General features: G+C 38.7%; 1 protein-coding gene across 2 annotated transcripts; it reads right to left on the reverse strand.

Moving 5' to 3' along the window:
* Positions 1–1464: 1464 nt before the first annotated feature.
* On the reverse strand, positions 1465–23033 carry METAP1 (methionyl aminopeptidase 1). 2 transcript variants are annotated; one of them, XM_063310712.1, is made up of 11 exons: positions 22842–23033; positions 19478–19529; positions 18150–18262; positions 14336–14396; positions 12773–12864; positions 12533–12616; positions 10646–10784; positions 8905–9036; positions 7095–7238; positions 4880–4945; positions 1465–3138 (listed from the first exon to the last, which is right to left on the reverse strand). In XM_063310712.1, the coding sequence occupies exons 1-11, from the start codon at positions 22953–22955 to the stop codon at positions 2975–2977; spliced, it is 1161 nt and encodes a 386-aa protein (XP_063166782.1). In that variant the 5' UTR covers positions 22956–23033; the 3' UTR covers positions 1465–2974. The 2 variants fall into 2 exon arrangements, with proteins under 2 accessions (XP_063166782.1, XP_063166783.1); XM_063310713.1 differs by lacking the exon at positions 22842–23033 and adding an exon at positions 22334–22431.
* Positions 23034–23345: the final 312 nt, after the last annotated feature.

The raw sequence follows: 23345 nt of genomic DNA on the forward strand, positions 1-23345 counted from the left end.
GCTCACTTCAAAGTAAGAGAGTTCACAGGAGTCTCTCTAATGAGCTACAGTGCAACAGTCATTAAGATCTAGAGTAATGATAACCTGGCCCATGTAGGGAAATAATAGATCATTGGTTGAGAGAGGGGCCCCTAAGGGATTGGTGCACATGAGGATGGTCTATAGGCAGCTATCATTTTGTTTTCTAAATATGTCTTGGTATTTACTATGCTTGAGGCTGCTGCTTAAAAAAAAATTACAAAATCTGAGAAATGAAAGGGAGGGAACTTGGTGAACAGTAATGGTGGGCACACTTTGGACTACCATTGTGGGAATCCAGGTATAATTCATATGGCACAATAAGTATAGGACTCAATTGGTATATGGTACATGACTCTAATTAGAAGCTCTTTTGGTAAAGGCAACATTTTTTTTATTTATCAAATTTGTCACCGCCCATCTTTTCCCACCAGAGGGACTCTGGGTGGTGATAGCTGAACATGATGGCATTCAGCTATCACATCAAGCCATAATGTAGTTTGGTGTTTTGGCTTTAAGGGTGTTGTATGAAACCAACCACTGAGGTTTGTAAACTGTGATTTATAGCTTAGTATGTCATCCAGCTGTGGTTTATTCAAACCATGAGTTAGCACAATATATGAATCTAGTCGAAATATACCCAAAATCAGAAGTACATCTAAAATTTGGTTCTATAAACTGAAGTGCAACTGGTGCTTGGTTGCCACCTTTCCTCATCTGGCACAATTTTTCTGCTACTGCTGGTCCCTAGCTGAACTTGGTGGCTTTCCTGTTCTACCTACTGGTCAAAGACACCAGTTGACTTCCCTGGTCTAGTCCCTTTGTTGCTGGTTTCCTTCCTTCTGATGCAGGCACCTCAAGATTCTCACATATCATTTTCACTGGTCCTCTTTCTGGAGACTTTGTCCTCTTGGAACCCTGCAATGCTAAACTTATGTACTGTGTACACTGATCTTCAGCTTTCTTTTTAAAAACCATGAAAATTGCAGAAGTCCTGACATTTCAGCAGTCTTCTGTCTGCTCTCCTTGCCAAATCTTCATCTACCAATACACCATTTCTACAAGCTACCAATACACACCTTGCCACACTAACTCTTATGGAGTCAGTCTTTTTAAAGCCTACTCTCCCCCACACATGCCTTTTCCATGTACATGAAGAATGAGCAAAGCATGACTCTGCAGGACAACAGTACTTTCACTTAGCTGTCCTGTCACAACTGCACTTCTTCACACACACAAAAAAACCTCTTAAGGCCAACCATCCAGACTTCTAATCTCCTTTCTATAAACAGGTTGATATTTTTTTTAGTAACAACTATTCTAAACCTCCAAAGAACAATAAAGTCAGGTACTGCTGATGGAAGCTGAGATCATTTAAACTCTTTACAATTATTTTATAACTAACAATGTACAAGACACAGAACAGAAATTAGCATATTATGCCCATGATCTTATGACTTTTATTTGTCTTCATTTCCATTTCTGCACTTCAACATTGTATGGATGAAGTAGGCACCAGAATCAAAAATGTGGTTGAAAAATCATTCTCATTACAGAATACAAGGCTAGATGGGAACAGCCACTGGCCAACAAAATTAAGCCTTCCCTGACATCAACAGCAGTAAATCTGTATAACAAGCTCATATAAAGTACGGGGGGACATTATCACACCTTTGCTGCTGGTCTAAGAACTTTTGGGGAAAGATGAATGATTTCCAGGGCTGTCCAATCCTTGCACCTTTCAAAGGCATCTTTACTACAACAGCTTCCTTCTGATGAAGCATCACATTGGCTAGGTGGAACAGGACATACACCTTGTTTTGTTAAATGCCTAAGAACATTTCAGAAAAATAATTATGTGATCAAATTTGCCATGGGAAACATGCAGCATTATATCTTACTTTCCTGTTTGTGGACCAGTTCTCATCACTATTGGCAAAGGTTTTCTTCTCTAATTTGCAGTGAAGCTGATTTGACTCACTATGGACTAAAAGAAGCCATTACTGATCCAGATCCTGACAGCTGCATGCCACAATCCCAAGTATCATTTAGGGCACCATGATGAAATTATGCTGATATCAAGTGGTCTCTACAGTGGACAAACATTTGTTCATGGCAATGAAGTCATATAAAGTCACCATATATAATATACATGGCGAACGGGAACTCTTTGTATTTCCATTTTTTCCCTGTTTCAATTTAAAAATAACAGCTTTCTACCAGTGAAACTTTAGAACTTTGTTGGCTGTCAAGTGCTACCCATCTTAAAGCTGCAATTTGGTAAAAGCTCAAACCAGGCAGGATCTCAGTAATTTTGGCCTTCCTGCCCCACTTCACGGCTTTTCACAGAGAACCGCTGGGCAAAGGCAAACTCTCTTCACTTAACTAGTAGTTATTGTACTTCTATGTACAATTGCGACAGGCAACCAAAATGGTATAAGGAAAGGCAGACAAGGTTCAGAAGGGACTAGTACACAGTACTAGTTTCATTTTTATAGTATATAATGCCACCTCTGAGTTGTAAACAGATGAAAGCCTAGCCTGTTTAAAACTGCCTTTGCAGCACAAGCTAAGCAGGGGTTGCCTTTGGAACAAGAAAAGTTCAAAACCTAAGGTAAGATCTCACATTAACTGTGAAAAAGTTGTCTCAGGTACACAGCTGACAACTCTGGCAGTGTCAAAATCATCTGAAGCCCAGCTTTTTGTTGCTGCTGCTGTTTTGTTTTGGTGGGTGGAATGGAGAATTAAAGGGGTGCTATTTGGAAATTCTTTTTAAAAGTTCAAACAGTGTTGGGGTCCTCTGTATCAGATTCTTCCAAGTTGTACAATGCAGATTTGCATTTCTCTTACCTACAGGCAATGACAAGAAAACAGGTGATAAAATCCCCCTTTCATCCTGTACATTAGTAAAATGCATAGTACAGATGCTCATTTCAAGCTCTCCATGTGGCTTATACTAGCACTGGGTCATGAAGTGAGGACGAATGCTATCCAACCGCCGGGTTAAGATGTCACACCCAGTATCTGTGACTAGGAGTGTGTGTTCAAACTGAGCAGATCGCTTGCCATCTCGGGTAACGGCTGTCCAGCCATCAGGCCAGGTTTCATCTTGCCACCCACCTAAAGAACACAACAAAAAGAGATTCAACACAGAGAATGAGCATAACACAACAGATACAGCCTCATCAATTGATTACTTTTTTAAAAGAAAAAACAAGAAAAAGGTTGAGCTTCAGCTTTTTATTTAGGCATATGTATTTATAAACAGTTTGGCCTGTTCTTCATTAAACATTATCTCTAGAAGAAGTATATTAAAGCTGGCAAGCTTCTATGTCTTCTACCTGCTTCTGCTCTTTTCTCCCCAACAAACATCTTGGATAAAAGCATATACTTAATGGCTCCCTCCTTCTCTATTTTGGGAGGCAACTTCTCCCCACCCTCTAAAAATGGTCTGAATCATACAAGAAAATGTATTGGTACAGTTCAGAATTTGTGTTGTTTATTCATTTAGTTGCTTCCGACTCTTCGTGACTTCATGGACCAGCCCACGCCAGAGCTTCCTGTCGGTCGTCAACACCCCCAGCTCCCCCAGGGACGAGTCCATCACCTCTAGAATATCATCCATCCACCTTGCCCTTGGTCAGCCCCTCTTCCTTTTGCCCTCTACTCTCCCTAGCATCAGCATCTTCTCCAGGGTGTCCTGTCTTCTCATTGTATGGCCAAAGTATTTCAGTTTTGCCTTTAATATCATTCCCTCAAGTGAGCAGTCTGGCTTGATTTCCTGGAGGATGGACTGGTTTGATCTTCTTGTAGTCCAAGGCACTCCCAGAATTTTCCTCCAACACCGCAGTTCAAAAGCATCTATCTTCCTTCTCTCAGTTCAGAATTTACTTTTTAATCCCCAGAGAAGACTACGCTCTTTTAGCCCAGTTTGATCTTTTAGCTAAATGGCAGTGTTTCCCCCAGCCAATTAATTTTAATAAGCATGAGGCAGAACTTGTTCCCCAGTCCCTGATCATTAGAATAGTCTTGCTATCCGTACAACATTCATTCACATATTCTATGCTGGGTATTACCACATAGACCACAGGTAACATAGACTACTTATAGGATACATATCCTTATTACTCAGTTTTTATATTTTTTAACAAATCATCTCTGAAAAAAATATGCAAAGGGATCCAGTATATGCCAATATGTGGAAATTTAAATGGTTTATGTCAATATGAGTTAACTGGGGAAAAAAGCTATCTGTTATGAAAAATGCTGCTTCCCAGAAAATGTGAAAACTAATTTACTGTGTAGTATATAACTAACTTAGTCAAGATTTGCATTACAACTTGGGGTTGGCGTATTAGGGACAAATCTATTACTATATCTGAAGGTGCTTTAAAATTTAATGATTGTACAAAAATATCCTACAAATAATTTTTTAAAAAAGGAAAAAAGGCCACCTCAGACTCTTTTAATACAATTACCTCTTATAATTTTATTTTACCAAACATGAAACTCAAAAGTGTGTTTAACAATTCAGTTGTGCATAGTTTTAAAAAGCAAATTGCTATTACTGATTTTTTTGAAAATTGGTATGATCTCACCAAGAAAAGTGTAAGGTGTAGTTTAGGCACAACATAAAAACAGTCTTGGACGCAATCTTTTGCGTCTTCAAGACAAGATGTAATGACACAAAAATATTATGCAGCAAGATTTCTGCTCAACAGTTGGAATACACTTTGCTTACAAGATGTGGGGAGCTTGCCAGTGACTAGGAAAGGTTCATACATATAGTTCCTTGTCAAACTAACTTCACGGAATTTCTAGTTAGAGGTAGAACCCCTTAGATTCATAACTGTGTTATTACCTTCACAGATCATTGGTTCTATCGTAAATGCGTGGCCAGGCTTCATTACCCCAACAGCCTTATTTTCTGAAAAGTACCATAAAAAATTATTAGGAGATGATCAATTCTCAGAGACAAGACAGGAGTAAAATACAAGGCAATGCTAAAGTGTTACAGTGATACAGTAGTAGACACTAAAAAACAAACTCACTCTACTGTAAAGTACTTTGGATAGAGTTATTTAAAACTAGATCCAAATATAGAACAACTCACCCAAAACAAAAAGTAGGAAGAAAAAATGAATTGACAAAAATCCTGTGCAATCTCCGCTTTCCCATTTGTAGCTGCCAATTCCAGGTAAAATCAATTCTGGTGATTTCTTCCCCACCTCAAATAAATGTATACGTACATGCTGTTGTTGATGTGATCTTTTTTCGGTGAGTGGGGTTATTGTTTATCCTTGGGTGCCTGGGATTATATATCATGGGTTTTTCTGTTTTAAATTCTTGTAGGCTGCCCAGAGTCACTTGTATGAGATGAGCGGCTACATAAATCATACAACTAACTAAATAAAATACATATAATACAATTATAGAAATGAATTTTATTTCTGTAAGCTGCCCGGGGTCACCTGTGAGTGAGCTGGGTGGCCATATCAATTTATTTAATAAATAAACTTGCTAAATATATACTTAAATTCTCAGTGAGTTGTTGAATTCACTTTCCAATTAAAAAAAAAATCACCATGCAGCCACATTATTCTTTGTCCAACTGAGGAAATGAACAAGAATCTACATCAAACCAAGGCAAATATTTAACAGGTTCCAAAAATGTCAAAATATGAGTCTGGCCTTTTCAAATCAATTAAGCATTGTTCCCTGAATTGTTCCCCTACTTTTAAGGAAAGAATATAGACAATGTAGGAGACATACACATATTTCACTTCTCAGTCTGGACTGTATAAACACAGCCTTAAAACAAGCTATGGTTTAGCTAAAGAAGCCATGATTCTATCTATAGCAAATGTGGAAAATTTTCATTTCAAGAAGTCCAGCCATTGCAAGGACCATCTATCCAGGAAGTGGGCAGAGAAATTTACTGGAAAAATCAAGTAAGGAGCAGACAAACAAGATAGTTGATTTACCCCCTCAAGTGAACTTTTACAAGAAGGGAGGGTAGTCCCCATCCAAGTAAAAGCAAAGCCCAAACCAACAGCAACTAGGCTGATATCTAGCAAATTTGGACTTCAAGCTAGAATCTATCAGCCTTGTTGTGCTATAGATCATTTTTGTCTTTTCTGGACTGAAATCTGACCTGTGTAAATTTGGCCTGGTATGTATGTGCTTGGGTGAGATCCTGGACAGGAGAGAACAGCTGGCAGAAATCAGACTCTTCTGAAAGCAACTGTTCATTCCTTCTCTCTTTTTAACTTTCTTCTGGGTCTGTGGCTTTGCTATATATAAGAAAGATTCAGAATTCTTACTGATCCAGCAGTGCTCATTCTTCATTCTGGGAAAGGGATTTAGTCTTTAGCAAATACTTTTCTACCTGGTCAGGCAAGGAATGAAAGAGGTTGCCACTTCCCTCCTCCCTGGTTCATCAGTGGCAGAGAGGACTTATATGGAGTAATGTGGCTTATGGCAGTATACCTAGCTGCGTCTCTTCATGGGAATCAACAGAGACTCAAGCCACCAAATGCCATCCGTGCATGCCTTAACATCTAAGCCATAACATGGTTATTCTGCCTTAATGTATAAAAACCTACACTTTATGGGTTAGCATGATGTGTGAATCAGGGCATTATGGCTTGCTTGCTTAACCCTGATTTAAAAATCTAAATTTACTGTTTTCTTGAGTATACAGTAGCTAAGGGCATATATATCTGAGAAAATAGTAAGTATTCCATGCAGGAGAACATATTCTAAGCCTTTTTAGTGATATCAACAGTCACATTTCTGTTACAATACACAGCTAATACAAATACTTTAAAATCTGTATATGAAGTACTTCCCTGGGTGCTACAGCAGGTGGCTGCTGGGGTATTTTCACTAGCAGTGCTCAGCCTATGGAATGACCCTTCCTCAGCTGGGGAAGCACCTGCTCACTTGTTGAGACAGGCATATTTATTATTTTAACTCTTTGAAATCTCAAGTACAGTACATGATTTCAATTACCTTTTCTTTGCTTACCGATTACTAGCAACACACCACCAGCAGCAGATACTGCTTGTACTTACTGGCATAATGTGGCACATTGGGAGCAGTGTGGAAAAGCTTATGAATCCCATGCCCACAGTAGCTCCGAACCACTGAAAATCCATTGGCTTGAGCATGTTTCTGTATAATATTTCCCAATTCTCTATACCGTACACCAGGTTTTACTGCAAAGCAAGGCATATGTTTAGAAATCACAATGAAAGCAAAGATCAGTATTTATACATAATACCATACCCTCTTCTTTTGCACATGTGCATATTATCCCTCAGAGGATTACACAAGAGCTTAGAATTTATGACAAGAAAAAATGAAGAAAAGGAAGTCTCTGATCCAGTACTTTCAAATATAAGGGTTTCAGATTTGGACACACAGAAAGTTACATTTGAACAGAATAACTCTAGGGAAGAACAAGTTTGGATAACTGCCCAGGCTCCAACTTACTGCCCCAAAGATAGTACCATTTCTAGTTTTCAGACACTAGTTCCATAGCTGTAACTAACCCATAATGTAGTTTGCGTTGCTTGTGGAATGGTTATCAAATGGGGTGGTAGCCACCAACTCAATTTTAAAAGAGGACAAATTCATGGAGGATCAGGCTATCAACAACTATTAGGCTTGATGGCTGTTATATTACCTTTGAAATCATGAGCAGTATCCATTGCCAACTGTCAGGAAGCAATTACTGAAGAGAGCTATCATTCCCCTTCTATTTCCTTGGTCCCGGTGTGACAAGGAATGCTGACAACATGGACCTCTGGCCAGATTCAGCCTAAGTGCTCTTCTTATGTTGGTTTGGGGCTTAGGGTGATGTGTGAACCTAGCTGTTGTTTATAGCTTAGCATTATAGGGACCTATTTCAATATGCTGGTTTTACTGAACATTGTTTTAATAGTGTCTTGCAAACCACTGTGGCAGGAAAAGGGAAGAGCTAGAAAGCCTTCAATCTGAAAGTCATAATAATTAGGGTAGGCAGATCAACATCATGACAAGTATATACCCACTTCTGTATGCTCCTTAAGAGTCTTAATATTTTAAACTTTCTTTCTCTTTTAATTACAAGTACCATGTTTGTGCTTTAACAGAAGAGAGTTTCTTCTGGTTTTCTCCAGGGTTTTAGTGTTATTTGTGAATTATTTGTGAATTAGCCCACTATGGATTTTGCAATAAAAACTTAGTGTTGAACCCAACCATTTAGTCATTCCCTGAGCAAAACAAATATGTTGTAATATGAGTATTAGTTTCCTCTGCAAATGCTAAAGCTCCAGGGGAAGAAACTTTGATAATCAGTTTAATCCATGCTTTTGTTATGCTGTCAGTTATAAGCTCGTTGACTGGACTTTGGAGAATTTGAAATGCATCCAGTAAATAATCATTTTAAAAGCTTAGGATGCCTAAAGAGATGGTTAAATTTCATCTTACGTTACATTAATTCATTTTCATTATCTGCCTCAAAACACTTCTAATTTGTCACCAACATTATGCAAGAACATAGATTCTATAAGATAAACAGACTGCAACTGTCAGATGTCTAGCAAAGAATTCTAAACTTGACATTCCATTAATGTTTAACCAGAGCTTCTGAAAATGATCGATTTATGAAACTTAATTTAAACCATTTATTATGTTATTAAAATTAATCATTTTGAAAAAGCCATTCATCCCTACCAAATGGAATAAAATTATAGCCTTGCATAGCAATTTGGAACAGTGTGGCATGTTGATTGAGACAGACTCCTTAAGGGAGGCAGGACTCAATATAACTGATCTTCTGTCTGAGATGTGCAAAAGGAAAATAAGTCATGAAAGCCACAGCTTCCAGAAAGCTCTTACCTGCGTCAATTGCTTGCATTAGGCATTCATATGTTGTCTGAACTAATCTTTTTGCACCCTCATCAACTTCTCCAACATAAAATGTCTCATTGAGATCCCCGTGATAACCATTACGATAAACAGTAATGTCCACTACAAGAAACAAAAGGAACACTGCATTTCCATAATCTGTTTTTGCAATCGTAACAAGGCTACAGAACAAATATAAAACACATCACAAAACCAGAAAACATAGTGTGGGGTGCCCCAGGACTCAGCTCTTTCTCCCATTTTATTTAATATCTACATGAAACCATTGGGAAAGATAATCCATCAGTTTGAGGTAGGATATTACCAACTCATAATGATACCCAGCTGTATAGATGTGCTACATGGTGTCTGAAGGCTGCTAGGATCTAGATGGGACAAAACATCTAGACTCAGATGAAATCCCAGCAAGATAGAGTGACTGTTTATCCAAAAATTGCCTAGAGCCAGTATAAATTCGTATTTAGTGTCTGATGGGGTTATGCTTCCTCTGAAGGATCTAGTCTGGGATCTGGGGGTTCTCCTGGGCTGAAAACTCCTCCCAGAACATCAGATAAGAGACTGTGCCCAGGAAAACCTTAGCTCAGCTATAGCTGGAGAACCAAATGCAACCATTTCTGGAACAGGATGCTGTAGTGGCTATTATTCCTGCCCTTTCTACCTCACAGTTGAATCAAAGTAATGTGTTTCATTTGGGGCTGCTTTTGAAGACTGCTCAGAAACTGAAACTGATCCAAAGTGCAGCAAGCTGACTGCTGATGACTCAGACTTGGTTCGGCAGAATTGCAGAATGAATGGCATACTAATATTTTAAAATAAGTTGAAAATACTGTATAAATGGATATCCTAACAACATGATAGTCAAGCCACCCAAACTCCTTTGCTTAGCGCAGAATTGTCAGCCATTAAAAATAGAAAGGTCCTGTTAGATCAGACTGAAAGTTTCTGTTTCTCATAGTGACTACCAATGGGCATCTGAAGAAACAGTCATATCAGCTCTATAAAGTTACAATCTTCTATGGCAATGCAAGGATTGTTTTTCAGACTGATAAACATTCAAGAGAGAGTTAAATATACAACCAGCTGCAAAATTCCCATTCTCAGCAAAGACACTTGCTTCCTTGCTACATTACAGGAAAAAGAAAATGAGAAAGTCTCTGTCATGATGTACACAGAGATATATTTAATCTAAATTGGAAAGAGTTCACTTGCTGAAATTCTTCTACCTCTCTATTCTTTTCATCTCAATAAGTCTTCCTAAAGAGAACTCCATGGGAATCATGCTTGAAAAGAATTATTTTTGGTTCAGGCTCCTGTCAAAAAGCCTGACAGCCAAAAGGGGCACAGTTAATTGGAAGATGCAGAGAAAAACTTTAGAAAGGACCTGGTATAAGGCTTACAGCTCTAATTTTGTACAACTGTAAAAGCTGTATTAAAGAAACAAAAATAATTTATCAGTTGCACTCTGTACACAACTAGCCAAATTGGAGATGAATGCACTAAAGACCAATAGGCTTCCCCAGCAGAATTTTGAAGAAATTATAATAAAGAATAAAGCATCTGTTTTGGAGTTTGGTAACCCCAAAGCAAAACAAAACAATATATTTTGGAAGGATATCACCATTGGACAGATGTTTACATAGACATTCTGTCCAATGGTGATATCCTTCCAAAATCCTATTTCCTACGAAAATATTTATTTCAAGTTTCCTACCATTAACAATATCGCCCTCTTGTAAGCGTCGCCTGTCTGGAATTCCATGGCAGATCACTTCGTTTACTGATGTACAGCAAGACTTGGGAAAATTATAGTAATTCAGAGGTGATGGATAGCAATTTCTGGCAATGCATGCCTGAAAAAGAATTTAAAATAGGCTTTTCACTCAAAAATATTTTGAAGAGTAGTCTCAATAAATGTAGCAAGTCTAAGCAAGCCTAATTTCTGAAAGATGATGAACTAAAATCAACCATATAGGATTGGACAAATAATACCTCCCTGGAACAAGTGTCCATTCATATCCCAAGCTTTTCAGGGGTGGGTGGGTGGGTGTGTGGGTGTGTGTGTGTGTGTCCTGAAAAATTCTGTGAAGCATAGATTTTTACCTGAGGCTCTACAAACAAATATTCCACTTCACATTCTTCCATATAAAATAGTCAGGAATACTTCCTAAGAATGTCTATCACTAGTTATCAGCAGGTAATACAAAGAACTAGACTATGAACCAAGAAGCTCCCAGTCAAGATTCTGCTCTGTCATAAACTGCAGATAGACTTAGGCAAGTTCTAGTTTGTTGCTATCTTCTAATAAAAAGAATAATAAAATCAAAGACTTGGAAAAGGGATTCCATTGGAATCACTGGATCCAGTGCCCCTCAATGGAAGATCTGACTGAAGACACCAGGGAAGACCTCTATCCAAGAGCTGCTGCTTATCCAACAATCTTTTAAGGCTAAATGGATAAACAGGAATCTGCCCTCATATTATGTCCAATTTAGGGTTGATAGTAATCTTTTATTCTTTCAGATTAATATTATCCTACCTTTTGTGAACCTCTTCAAGGAAGTCCTATATAAATGCAAATAGGCTGTCATTTCTTTCTAAGTTTTACTTTTCTTTAAATTTTCTCACAATTCCAGGCCAGCTAAATGTCGCAGAAATGTGTAAGCCTGAAACCCTTCTGAGATCATGCCTACAAAAAGGGATTACTGCTTTCATTGGAAGGAAGATCATTTTTAAAATGGGTACTGCACCTATACATTTACGGCCTCCTTGGAATTTGCTAACATACACAGGCTAGTGCAGTATGAGAGAAACAGGATTATACTGTAAGTAGCAATGACATTCCCACAAGTATTGTTTATGGAACTTGCTTTGTGGGTAAGGTGATCAGAGAGGAAATTTTGGAATACTAATTAAAAACTGCAGCAGCCTTCTAAGTCAGGGGCTAGAAGCACAGAAGTTGATGAGCAATCTTTGGAATTCCTGTACTTAGTTGTCTTAAAGACATGTATTTGGCAGGCAAATCTTCATTCTCCTATCTTCTTAGACCTGGAGGGCCGGTTGGAGTTTTGTAACCATGTTATGGAAATTCATACAAAGTGACTGTCATGGAGACTATGACCAGTCACAAAAAAATTCATTTCCAGTAGGTAAACTAGTGAGGTTGCTTTCCGTCACTCCTTCCACCCCCGCAAGAAACTCTACCAACTCAACAAACCTTTTCTGGACAGAAGGGCATGCTTCCCAACAAAGCACTGGGCTGCAGCCCCCACATTTCTTTTAAAGAATGCCTCTGGGATCTATTTGGGACCCAATAGCATTTTTGGAAATACAAGTGATGCCTGGCAACATATTAGTTTCCTATTTTTTAATTATAAGTATCAGGGAAAACTGAAGTCAGGTAGAACAGAGAGTCTGGCAGGCTTGAGAAAAGTCTCAGGAATGCACTGGTGCTACAGGTGCAATATTGGGGACCTATGGACTAATGTTATATAGGCACTATGGACTATGCAGGAAACTATTAAGCTGTTCTTTATTAAACACAGTACCTAAGCTTTAAGGTATAGTAACAAAAAACAGAACCTCATTGAAGTATCCTTACTAAATGAACAGCATGATCTATTTCTTCAGTGGTTACACCTGGTTTTACCATCATGGCAGCAACATCTAATACTTCTCTAGCAAGCTGCAAGACAAAGGAACAGAAATTATTCATTATGACAAACACTTTCCATGTAATTGAAAATATCTTTATGCAATGACATTTTCAAGCTAAGCATGCAAAGACATTCCTTTATAGATTCTACGTCCTTTTAACCAATGTTGTACAGTATCAACTCACCCTACACACAACTCGCATCCCTTCTATATCTTCTGAAGAAAGAATCTTTATCTGAGAAGTTCCTTTAAGGGCCTGTTCTGACTCAGACATACCTAAAAGGAAGCATCATCACCATTATGATAACCAATACATTGATATCCTATGTTTCCTCTGGAAAGCTCAAGGCAGCATATATAAAGATGTCCTCTTATTTTATCCCAACAATAACACCCAATAAGGTACATTGATCTGAGACATAATGATTGTTCAAAAATCACCCAGGAAACCTTGTGGTTCTCCCAGTCCCAGATTCTAGCCATTAAATTATACTGAGAAATAGTATCTATGTGCAATAAATGTTAATAACAATTGTATGTTTCTTGTTGGTTCTATGCAAAATCTCTGGAAGATTACTTTCAGTAAACTACCATAGCATTCACAAATAAATCAATGGTTCAATGGTTTGACCATATCTGGAATACTGGGTGCAGTTCTGGGCACCACACCTCAAAAATGATATAGCAGAGCTAGAGAAGCTTCATAGGAGAGCAACTAAGATAATAAAGGGGCTGGAGCAGTTTCCCTGTGAGGAAAGGCTGCGACATTTGGGGCTTTTTAGTTTAGAAAGGAGGTGAATGAGAATGGACATGATTGAGGTGTACAAAAATACTTATGGTATAGATAAAGGGAACAAGAAGATATTTTCCCCTTCCCAAAGTGCTAGAACCAGAGGTCACCCATGAAATTGAATCTCAGAAGAATCAGGACAGACAAAAGGAATTCTTTTGTATGCAATGTGTAATTCAACTTTGGAATTCACTACCACAAAATGTAGTGCTGGCTACCAACTTTGCTGGCTTCAAAAAAGTGTAGGACCAATTCATGGAAGCCATGGGGATATGGCTGTTAGCTTGATGGCAGTGTAGGTGCCTCTGAAAGCCACCTACTAGGAGACTAGTGGGCTTCCCTGTGCAATCGGTTGGCCATTGTGAGAACAGACTGCTGAACTAGATGAGATAGAGGTCTGATCTATTAGGGCACTGCTTATCTCTTATACGGCTGGATCAGCTGAGATCCAGATGAAAAATGAGCATGCTCTGGTGTTGAAATGCTCTGTATCAGAACGTTTCATTCCACAATGGTAGGTTTTGCATATAAACTCTACTAATATACTGTAGCTGGAATTTTAAAAGATAAAGGATCTTAATAAAAACAAAGATAGAAGCAAAACAAGCCCTGGATATGACACGTCTTCTTATTCGAACTTCCCCTAATTTTTCTCATTCAGAAGTAAAATATTTGACAGAGATATCTTGCGAAGTATTGTGACAAAATGTTTGTTACCCAACAGAAGTATTATGGCTAATGCTAGCTTGTGAAATTCAAAAATCACCTCTGCTTGAAAATACCGTTTGGGCTTTTTTGTTATTTAATTCTTATTTTCTTAAGCAACTGGTCACTAAACTTGCTGCATAATATACCCAAATGTTTTATAGACACACCCATTATGAAAAAGAAATAGTTAACACAGCTTAAAGTAAGTACAGGCTCAACAAATGAAAGTTGTACCATGGCTATAATTACCTAGGGGGTGATCTGCATAATCCGGCCTTTGAATGTAACTTGGCACAGGCCTCATTGGCATCTAAATAAAGCACAATTAAGATCTGTTTAAACATATTTATTAGCTTAGTCATTCTGAATGTGGATAACAGTTGCTAGAAAACAAACTATAAAATGGGTACTTTCAAATCAAATGAAAGCATGTATTAAAATCTCCTTTCTAAGCAAGCCAAGTGCGTAGTTTGATAAGCTGGTGTCAGATAATAGGAGACACAGCAGTGGGGAGACAGCAGCAAGAGTAGCTAGAAGTGCAGCCCAAGAGCCCAAAGTATAGAAATAATTCCAGAGATCCAATGGAAGAGGACAATACTCCAGATAGACAGATGTTCAGGAATCTAACAGAATAAATTGGACAGGATCCAGGCAAGGAGACAAGGACAAGTGCACACAAATGTTCGCTGCCTTTGTCTCAAGACTTATATGAAGAATCAACACAGAACTTCAACTACATTCCTCTGGGGATCATTAGTTCCACAAAGCCTGGTGCACCCTAGAGAAATTTGTCTCCCAAGTAACCCTCCCAATATGCCTGTCTTTAAAGTCTTGCAGTTCTCCACCATTCTGTACGTTGCTCTGAAACCTAGCAATCACACTGAACTCCTGGGCTTGGAAGTCAAGAGAGTTTTTCTAGCTTAGATGCTTAAATTATAGGCTCAGAAGACATGGAAAATACTGTTTCTGCTTCTGAACTTCTGGTCCAGTCTGAGACTTTAGGGAACAGCCTTCTCCTGGCACCCAAGTTGCCTAATCCTGTCGCTCTGATGAGGATTCATCTGAGGCGGCTGTAGCTTAAATGTCCTGAGCTATAGGAATGAAGCCCAAATAAACATGATAAACAAATACTCAAGTTTGGGCAATAGCCAAGTCTTCAGTAGAAATAATTCCACCATTCCTTTCTGTAGCTATTAGAGTAATCGTATACTCATGAAATCTCAGTTTGACAACTGGATGTTAGAGGTAACATAGAATTCCATAACTCTGAACAGTGGCATACCACCTGCGGTTCCCAAAGCCTTATTTGAGCCTTCCAAAAAACTTCTATTGAACTGAAATATTCAACGTTACAGAAGGGGAAAATATTAAATACACATTGCTTTTAATTACATTTTAATTTGCATTTTTGTTTTGCTGCCTTGTCTTGCCTTGCCTTTGGAGTTGAACCAACAAGCCCCAACAAGGTAACATGCCCTTGACTTTAAGGGTTGGGGTTGCACTGCAGGAAGCCTGTTGCTCCAACTGTTAAAAAGTTTCCTAGTTCAAACATCACACTGACTGTGCTCAGATCGATGCACTAGGAATTGCAGCACCTGTACAGAGCCAGTATCTCAGATCTTCTAGAGACTCACCAGCAAGACAACAAACTGGGAGTTCTCATTTGTGCTAAATGTTGCAAACTACCAAAGGCATTATTATATGAATGATAGTGTCCTATTCTGCAATATCTAAAATACTTTACAATATTCATACCTTATGTCACACATTTAGCATCTCCTTATAACCAAAGAACAAGATTCTCAAAGTCTTCTTTAACCAAATTTATTGAAAGGGAAAAAGATTAGTTTACAGAAATATTGGCAATTATTTCAGCTCTAATGTATCTCTCAGTTTGTCAGGACAGAGATTTCTTGATCTGTAATTGCACTGGGGAGGCAGCTACTTGATTTCCTGATAAAGGAAGAGCATGCAGATGTCCTGTGCTTGTAATAACTTGCAAACTCACATCCTCTTTCCAAGTATTGAGAAGTACAATATATCTAGCATAAGAAGTAACTAGGTTTATATATCACACTAAGTCATAAGATGGTTTGTCTAGTTTTGGGTTCATGTATTATATGAGCCTAGCCACTGTTGTCTGTAAACCCATTTGTGGCTTACTAGAATGTATGAAATGGGCAAGAGACAGATATAATTACAATTGTCAAAAAGCATTCCAAAACTACAATTGACATAGAAGCCTCCTTAAACGACAGGAATCCCTATCTCCTATCATTTTAAGAGGCCTCAATGCCCTATGTTACTAAGGATAATGTACAAAATAATAATAAATAATAAATATAAAATGTAAGGATAATGTACAATGTCCTAAGAAAGGTAACCTGTGATCCTCCAGATGCTGATGAACTACAACTGCCACCAGTCCCAGCCACCATCATTGCTAAGATGTAGCTACATACTCTCCAACACTACTCTAAACTATTGTTAAGAGGATATACTACAGATCAGTGATAGAAAAGGTGCTTTGTATATAGAAAGCAGCAAATTCAATTCCAGACAGCAGATGATGGGAAATAACATTGCCTAAAACTTCTGATTTTTCCTGCCAATCTACAGTAAATAGATAATATTGGATTAGGTAGAAAAATAATATGTCTTTATATAAAACAGTTTCCTATGCTCCTAAGGATGCAAGTATGATGTCATAACAGCCCTACCAGAAACAGAAAACACATTCTGAAATAGGTTTGCAAATCACATTAACTGTGCTGAGAAGCCAGTTATAACTGTGTCTCAGGAGAGCCCAGCATAAAAATACAACTCTATCTCTACATCATGACTGATTGTACCTGCTTCCATTTTCTGTCTGCTCAAAGAGCTCTAAACCATGGTTTGCCTACATATCTGGAAACTCAGACATGATTTGATTCTGAACTATTAGAAAAGCAAACTATAAGTCTAATATGTTTAATCGAAGTTATTCTATCTTCATTGGTTTCTGATTCTGCAATTGTCAGCACCACCACCAACTACCTATAATAGCAGGAAATTATCTTTTAAGGTTAGTGTTTCTTCAAAGACTAAGATACTATTTGAGTTTATCTCCTACTTCTAGAAAAAAAAATTGAACATTCTCTTAGCAGCTATTATCAACAGTCTTCATATCAGGGCAGGAACCGAATTATTTGTCAGTCAGCTCTACGTGTTAGTTCATACATAACGGGAAAAGATAGTAATTTGGTTCTTTTTGGTTTATGAATTCACTTATTATGGTTTAATGTTACATTCAAAGCAAATTACTATTGTTTACTCAATAACCATGTTTAACAAATCCTGTTCGTCTTAACAATACAAGTAGACACTATTAGTCACTCTCTATGCTATCTGCACCTCCCAAGGTTTAGAAAGGCCTTTAAAATACTTTTTTCAGAGCCTTTATGAAGCTGGAAGACCTCTTCAGTGGCAGTACTCAGTATCAATTTAAATTATGGCATTGCTGAGATTAAATAATTATTATCTATTATTACAAAAAACACATTTTAAAATACCTGATTTGTTCTCATCAAGCTGAGCTGCTGTTTATATGAACAGTCATTTCCAAGCTGAAAAAATATTTGAGGAATAAAGCCCAGGTCTTATATTATGGAATATCCACTAAAATAGATTTGACTAATGTTTCCTTTGCTCTTCTTCATACTGGAGTACTATGTTTTTAAAAGGGACAGTCTACTGCAGTAGAATAAACAAAGAATCGTATGGCACCTTAGAGATTAAAAAATCTAATTTACGTAAGCCATCATGGAAGTGGACTTGATTCATGAAGGATAAATAAGATAATCTGTTAGTTTCCATAAAACTCTCTCTTCCTTCTTTCCTGTAATGGATAGTAGGGTATTTTAAATTGTCTGATATACATTATGGTAAAATAACTACCAATTACATCTTAAAAAGTAATTGGACAACCATGTTCTCTAACTGGGAGAACAAACACGAAGGAATTATCTTCCTGTGGTTTGACTGGTAGGAAAACTGAACAAAGTGACACATTTCAGCTATTTACCAGTGGATAATGTGGCCTGAGTTTCCCAGTATATCGATAACCAGCCCAGGGATCTGTGTTTATGTCACCATCTACAGTCCAGGCAGAAACTTCCCGTTTTGCTTTCTCATCTTCTGTAAAACAAAAGCAAAATCACACTGATTTTAATACTGATAATCAAGATACTTCATCAAACATCAGAAAAGAATTTGAAAAGTTATATGGATAGATGGAACTCCTTTCTACTCTATTCTTTAGAGCTCTTAAATTTTTCTCCCCATGCTTGCTTTTCCTATATAATCTAACCCTGATACCTTAAAGAGGATCATTTTTGCTGAAAGGCTATCAAAAAGAAATCAAACCAAGCCAGCATTAAAACCATAGGCCTCGTCTTGCCCTGCCCATTTTCAATGGAGACATGCCTAGATTTACAGTGTCAAAACTCTACTGTGCCGATGTTACACTTCTTTAAAAAGTCCTCTGTATCACACTGAACTTATTTTTAAATATGCCACATTTTGCAGCATTTCTGAAGTAGTGAAAGATCACAACTGTTTAAGAAACTAAAGCCCAAGGTCTCATGCAGACACAGAAACCTACAAATGTGTAAGAACCACTATCCACATAAAATTTAGAAAGCAATCAGAAATATTTTAAGGAAAGGACTGAAGTATCAGATATCTTTCATGGCTGTACCACTGCAAACTACAGTTGTGGCTTCCCATGTGTCTGAATGCTCTTCCATAAAATATAAAGAAAATCTATATAGTAATTAGAAAGTATCAGGGAAAAAGATAATTTAAACCCTTTTTTTCCTGACATCTAGATTGGATTTATACATCATACTAAGCCACAATATGGTGTGTTTAGTAGAGCCTATTGTGTTCTGTGAATCCAGCTGTTTTGTCAACCATGTGTACATCAATCCAGCCAATTGAGTAAATTCAACAAGCCATAGTTAAGCAAACCATCATTCAATGCAACACATAGACAGGTTTTATCTTTTTTTTCCATTTTGTTTTATACAAAAGAGCATTTGGTCCCCTATGAACCATTATTATTATTATTATTCAAATTATCATTCAAATTTTGCTACCACCCATCTCCCCCGAAAGGGGGGCTCTGGGAGGTTTGATCTTGTTCAATCTATATCAGTTCAGACTGCAAACCCAGATTATTACATCAATAACAACTAGGCCAGAGTTATTACAGATTTACAGATATAAAAATCATTTATAATGATTTGATATCACTTTTGATATAAAATTAATGATTTTATAATGATTTAATATTTTATAATTATTTGATAAAGGAAAGTATGATAAAATCAAAAGAATATATTTGCTTACTTGCTTTCTTGTGTAGCAACTTGTGAGTAGCCCAGCTTCCTTTAAAACATTCCTAAAAAGGCAAATTATATAAATTTAGCAATACTTTGAAACAGATTAACTTTATATGGATAACACAGTTCCACAGGCTTTGAACCATACACTGTAGAAAGATGAAGGAACAGCTCACTGTACTTCAGTTCAAACAGCACACACTAATTGGATTTCTTTTTAATGATAAGGCTCAAAAGCCACTTTACATATAAGTGCATAAGCCTAATATTGTTGGAAACACTTTAAAAACATACCTTATTTTAGTCTTGGACTGGAAACATGGATCCCATTCATATTTTATGGCAATAGTATTTGTTCTGATTACACTGGCATTTGTAGCAAATACACAAGGCTTGCAGGTGAGTTTGTAAATAGCACAATAAATAAATTATGGGATCTCAAAACATTCAAAGTTAGGGGAAAAACAGTTTCATGGAGCCCAAACGATAACATTCACAGCACTGCTTGATAGTACCCACCATCTACCACTGAGAAAGAATGTTTTCATGCAGCACTGAACAAAAAGTAAGCAAAATCATGGTGAGGAAATCCCACCATTGCTAATCCCTGATGCCCCAGGGAACCCATACGTTCCCTGGGGCAGCATGTAGATCAGGGTTTCTCAACCAGGGTTCTCTAGAACTCTAGGATTCCACGAGAGGGCACTAGGGGTTCCCTGGGAGATTATGATTTATTTAAAAAATTATTTCAAATCCGGGCAACTTCACATTAAAGAGGTAAGTTCCATTCTTATTTTTAGTTTAAGAACACTGTTAATGCATATATATACAGGCCTACACATGAAACAAATATTTTTTTATTTATCTATCAAATTTTATCACCCCCCATCTCCCCCCCACCAAAGAATATAATAATTTTGTAACTTCTGGCCTATATCTGAGCCTGAATGTGCAGGGGTTTTCCAAGGCCTGAAAAATACTTCAAGGGTTCCTCCAGGGTCAAAAAGTTGAGAAAGGCTAATGTACATGGTTTCTTCTACAATCCTGTTTTTCAGGAGCCTACCTTAGCCTGGAGCAGCCACTGCAAATGGCAGCTCCATAACACCAACAAAAGGTGGACAGCTGAATTCCTTCTATGTTCAACATTTTCACACCTATCTTTTTTTATCCTTCAAAAATATATTCAGTATGCTTGATTCATCCTGGTCTCCCATGCAAATATTTTCCTTAGCCCAGTTCTTTTAAAAGCAAGCATGACTTTCTCCATCATTTTATTTGTAAAACTACCCCTATTGCTATCTTTGCAAGAAAAGCAAAAATACTCACAATACTGAAAGATGTTCCCATTTCCTTTTTTGCCAACTCCCATCATCTTTAAACATTAATTTGCTACTGATACAGAGGTGGTTGCTCCCTTTTTAATTTTTTTTATCTTATTTGTTTTCGAGTACTGATTTCTTAAAAAAAAACCCAAATCAATTTAACACTTCATAACCCTTAAAAATCCAACTGAAACAGAGTCTAATCTTGGGGCCTCCAGCACACTTAATTAGAAGTAAACCCTTCTGAAGCCAATGAAATGAAAGTATTTATAACCAAAGAATATTGCAAAAGGCTTCTTCTTTCTCAAAAAACCAGCATGCATGTATTTGCATGAATACCACAGAGACCCATACAATGTTTAAAACAAGCATTTACTACATACATACACAAATTTTTCTGAGTTTTCGAAACTCCACACTCATGCCATTCTTAATGGACAAAAATATGTTTTATGCCTTCTCTAGTGTATAAAAATATGGCTTCAGGTCCCACTGAAGGCAACATCAGGATTCTTAAGTAGAATAAATGAATCAGATTTATGTAGTTGTGTAGCTGAACATGATTTGCAGTAGGAAAAAAAGACACCTCCATATAACTGGCTCCCCCAATTTTCATGGCCCAGCTCAGGGGGCACACCTAGTTGACTTTGGCTAATTTCAAATAAGAGCATGTACCTGGATAGTACACCACCAGGAAACCACAGAACTGTTGGCAAGGCTGAGAAATTGAAAAACCATTCTGAAGAAAATTACAGCAAATCACTTCTCTACTAATGTCAATAAAACTACATAGATATGTCCATATAGTCACCAAGAGCTGATGCTGATTCAGAGGAATGCTCCACATGGAGGACAGAAATGTCAGAACTTGGAAAAAGGGAGAAAGGTTTTTCTTCTAAAAAAGAAGGCTCACCTGATTTTAAAAGCAGAACTATGGAAATAAATCCATGGTTATTACGTGAAGACAATGTACCAACCCATGTTCAGAATCACTTTTAATTATGATTGCATTTCAGAACCACTGAGACACTGGAAAATTTAAAATAGTTCTGTGCCAAGGTCTGATTTTCCTCAAACTCGGAGCAGAAACCTGCTACATACAGCTAACACCAAAACACTAGCCCTTAGGCTCCTTTTAGATGAAAAGGTTTGGCAAAATCCCCTCTGCAATAAACTAAAATATCCAGAGTGCAACAACAATCACTTGTTGACAGACAGGAAGAACCCAGCCCTGCCTAGTCTTTTTCTCTCTAAATCTGTCTTGTGAATCTTGATGACAGATCCAATAAGAAAGAAAAAAAATGGCAGGCATGGAAGTGCAATATTGTGAGACACACAACCAAGAGTGCTTTATCCTTCGGCATTTCTGGGGCCTGTTCATAAAAATTAAGGTGTAACAATTCATATTTTCCTTGATTTAGGTTTTTCGTTTCTGACATGTGAGCTCTTGGGGCAGAAAAACCTATAAAAAGTGGGGGTGGAGGTAGGGAGAGAGGAACTGTGAGAAAGTGATTTAGGGCTTTAGATCACTCTTCCCCTACCAGAGCTGGACGTGTTGGACTATAACTCTCATCACTTGGAGCAATGGACACTGTAGTCCCTAGCTCTACTGAATTCCTGGTTGCATGATAGTGCTTTAGCCTTCTTTCCCCCCTTAGCAACAACCAAAGGAAGAAGAGGAGGCAAACTTGAGAGAGGAGGGAAACCCCTGCTAACAAAAATACTGAAAATTTCAGCAACGGGATGAAGTCCCTCTAATTTCAGATCCTCACTTCCCAGCAAAACGTGCTCGGGCTGCCAGAAAGCAGGCCCGGGCCCAGCCAGCCTGAGTCACACCTGACTTGGGAGGGCAGCAGCCGCCCCACGTGCCCCCGGGCGCAGGCAAGCCCCGCGCCCCGGAACCCACAGACTCGAAACAGAAAGGAAGGTGGGCTGGCGCGGCCGCGGCCCCGTTCGTACTAGGCGCCCGTCAGGGGAGCTCGGCGGCCGAGGCTTCCCGGCGCCCAGCCCGCTGCCGAGCAAAGAACGCCCTGAGCAGCGGCGATTTACCTGCGAGCAGAAATAGGATCCCTGGATGCCGAGCTTGATGCAGGTGGGGCACTGCAGCTTGGCCTCGCTGCTGCAGCCCGCTGTCTCGCACACCCTGGCTTCCACGGCCGCCATGCTGCCTGCTGTGGCCGCCGCCACAGGAGCGACCCAGGCAGACGGCGGGAGCAGCGGCAACAGCCACCGGGAAAGGGCGGAGGGAAAGGCGGAACTCTCGGCCTGGAGGTTCCCGATTGAAATAGGGAGGGACTCCAGGCCCGTCTTGCCCGCCCCCCCCCGGCTCTCTCCGCCCTCTGAAGACGGTGGGTGGAAACGGAGCAGGGCTGAGAGTCGGTGGTGTCGCTTCGGGCAGGCCGCACCGCCTGCAGCCGACTCGCTCCCCCGGGATATCAGGCCCCGGCACATTTCTCTAGGCGCAAAGCGCATTTTCCTCACCGCTGAGTAAGCCTCTAATTGCTCCGCGAATTTCCGCTTGAGCCACGCGCGAAGCGTCCTCATCCGGACTTG

The sequence above is a fragment of the Candoia aspera genome, chromosome 8 (assembly GCF_035149785.1).
Source record: "Candoia aspera isolate rCanAsp1 chromosome 8, rCanAsp1.hap2, whole genome shotgun sequence".
NCBI classification, from domain to species: domain Eukaryota; kingdom Metazoa; phylum Chordata; class Lepidosauria; order Squamata; family Boidae; genus Candoia; species Candoia aspera.

Coding starts and splice junctions, on each gene's coding strand:
- METAP1 (XM_063310712.1), bottom strand. CDS start 22,955: ATGGCGGCCGTGGAAGCCAGGGTGTGCGAGACAGCGGGCTGCAGCAGC. Junction 19,530..22,841: donor GATCCTATTTCTGCTCGCAG/GTAAATCGCCGC, acceptor TTGCCTTTTTAG/GAATGTTTTAAAGGAAGCTG. Junction 12,865..14,335: donor TTATGCAGATCACCCCCTAG/GTAATTATAGCC, acceptor GCTTCCTTTTAG/GTATGTCTGAGTCAGAACAG.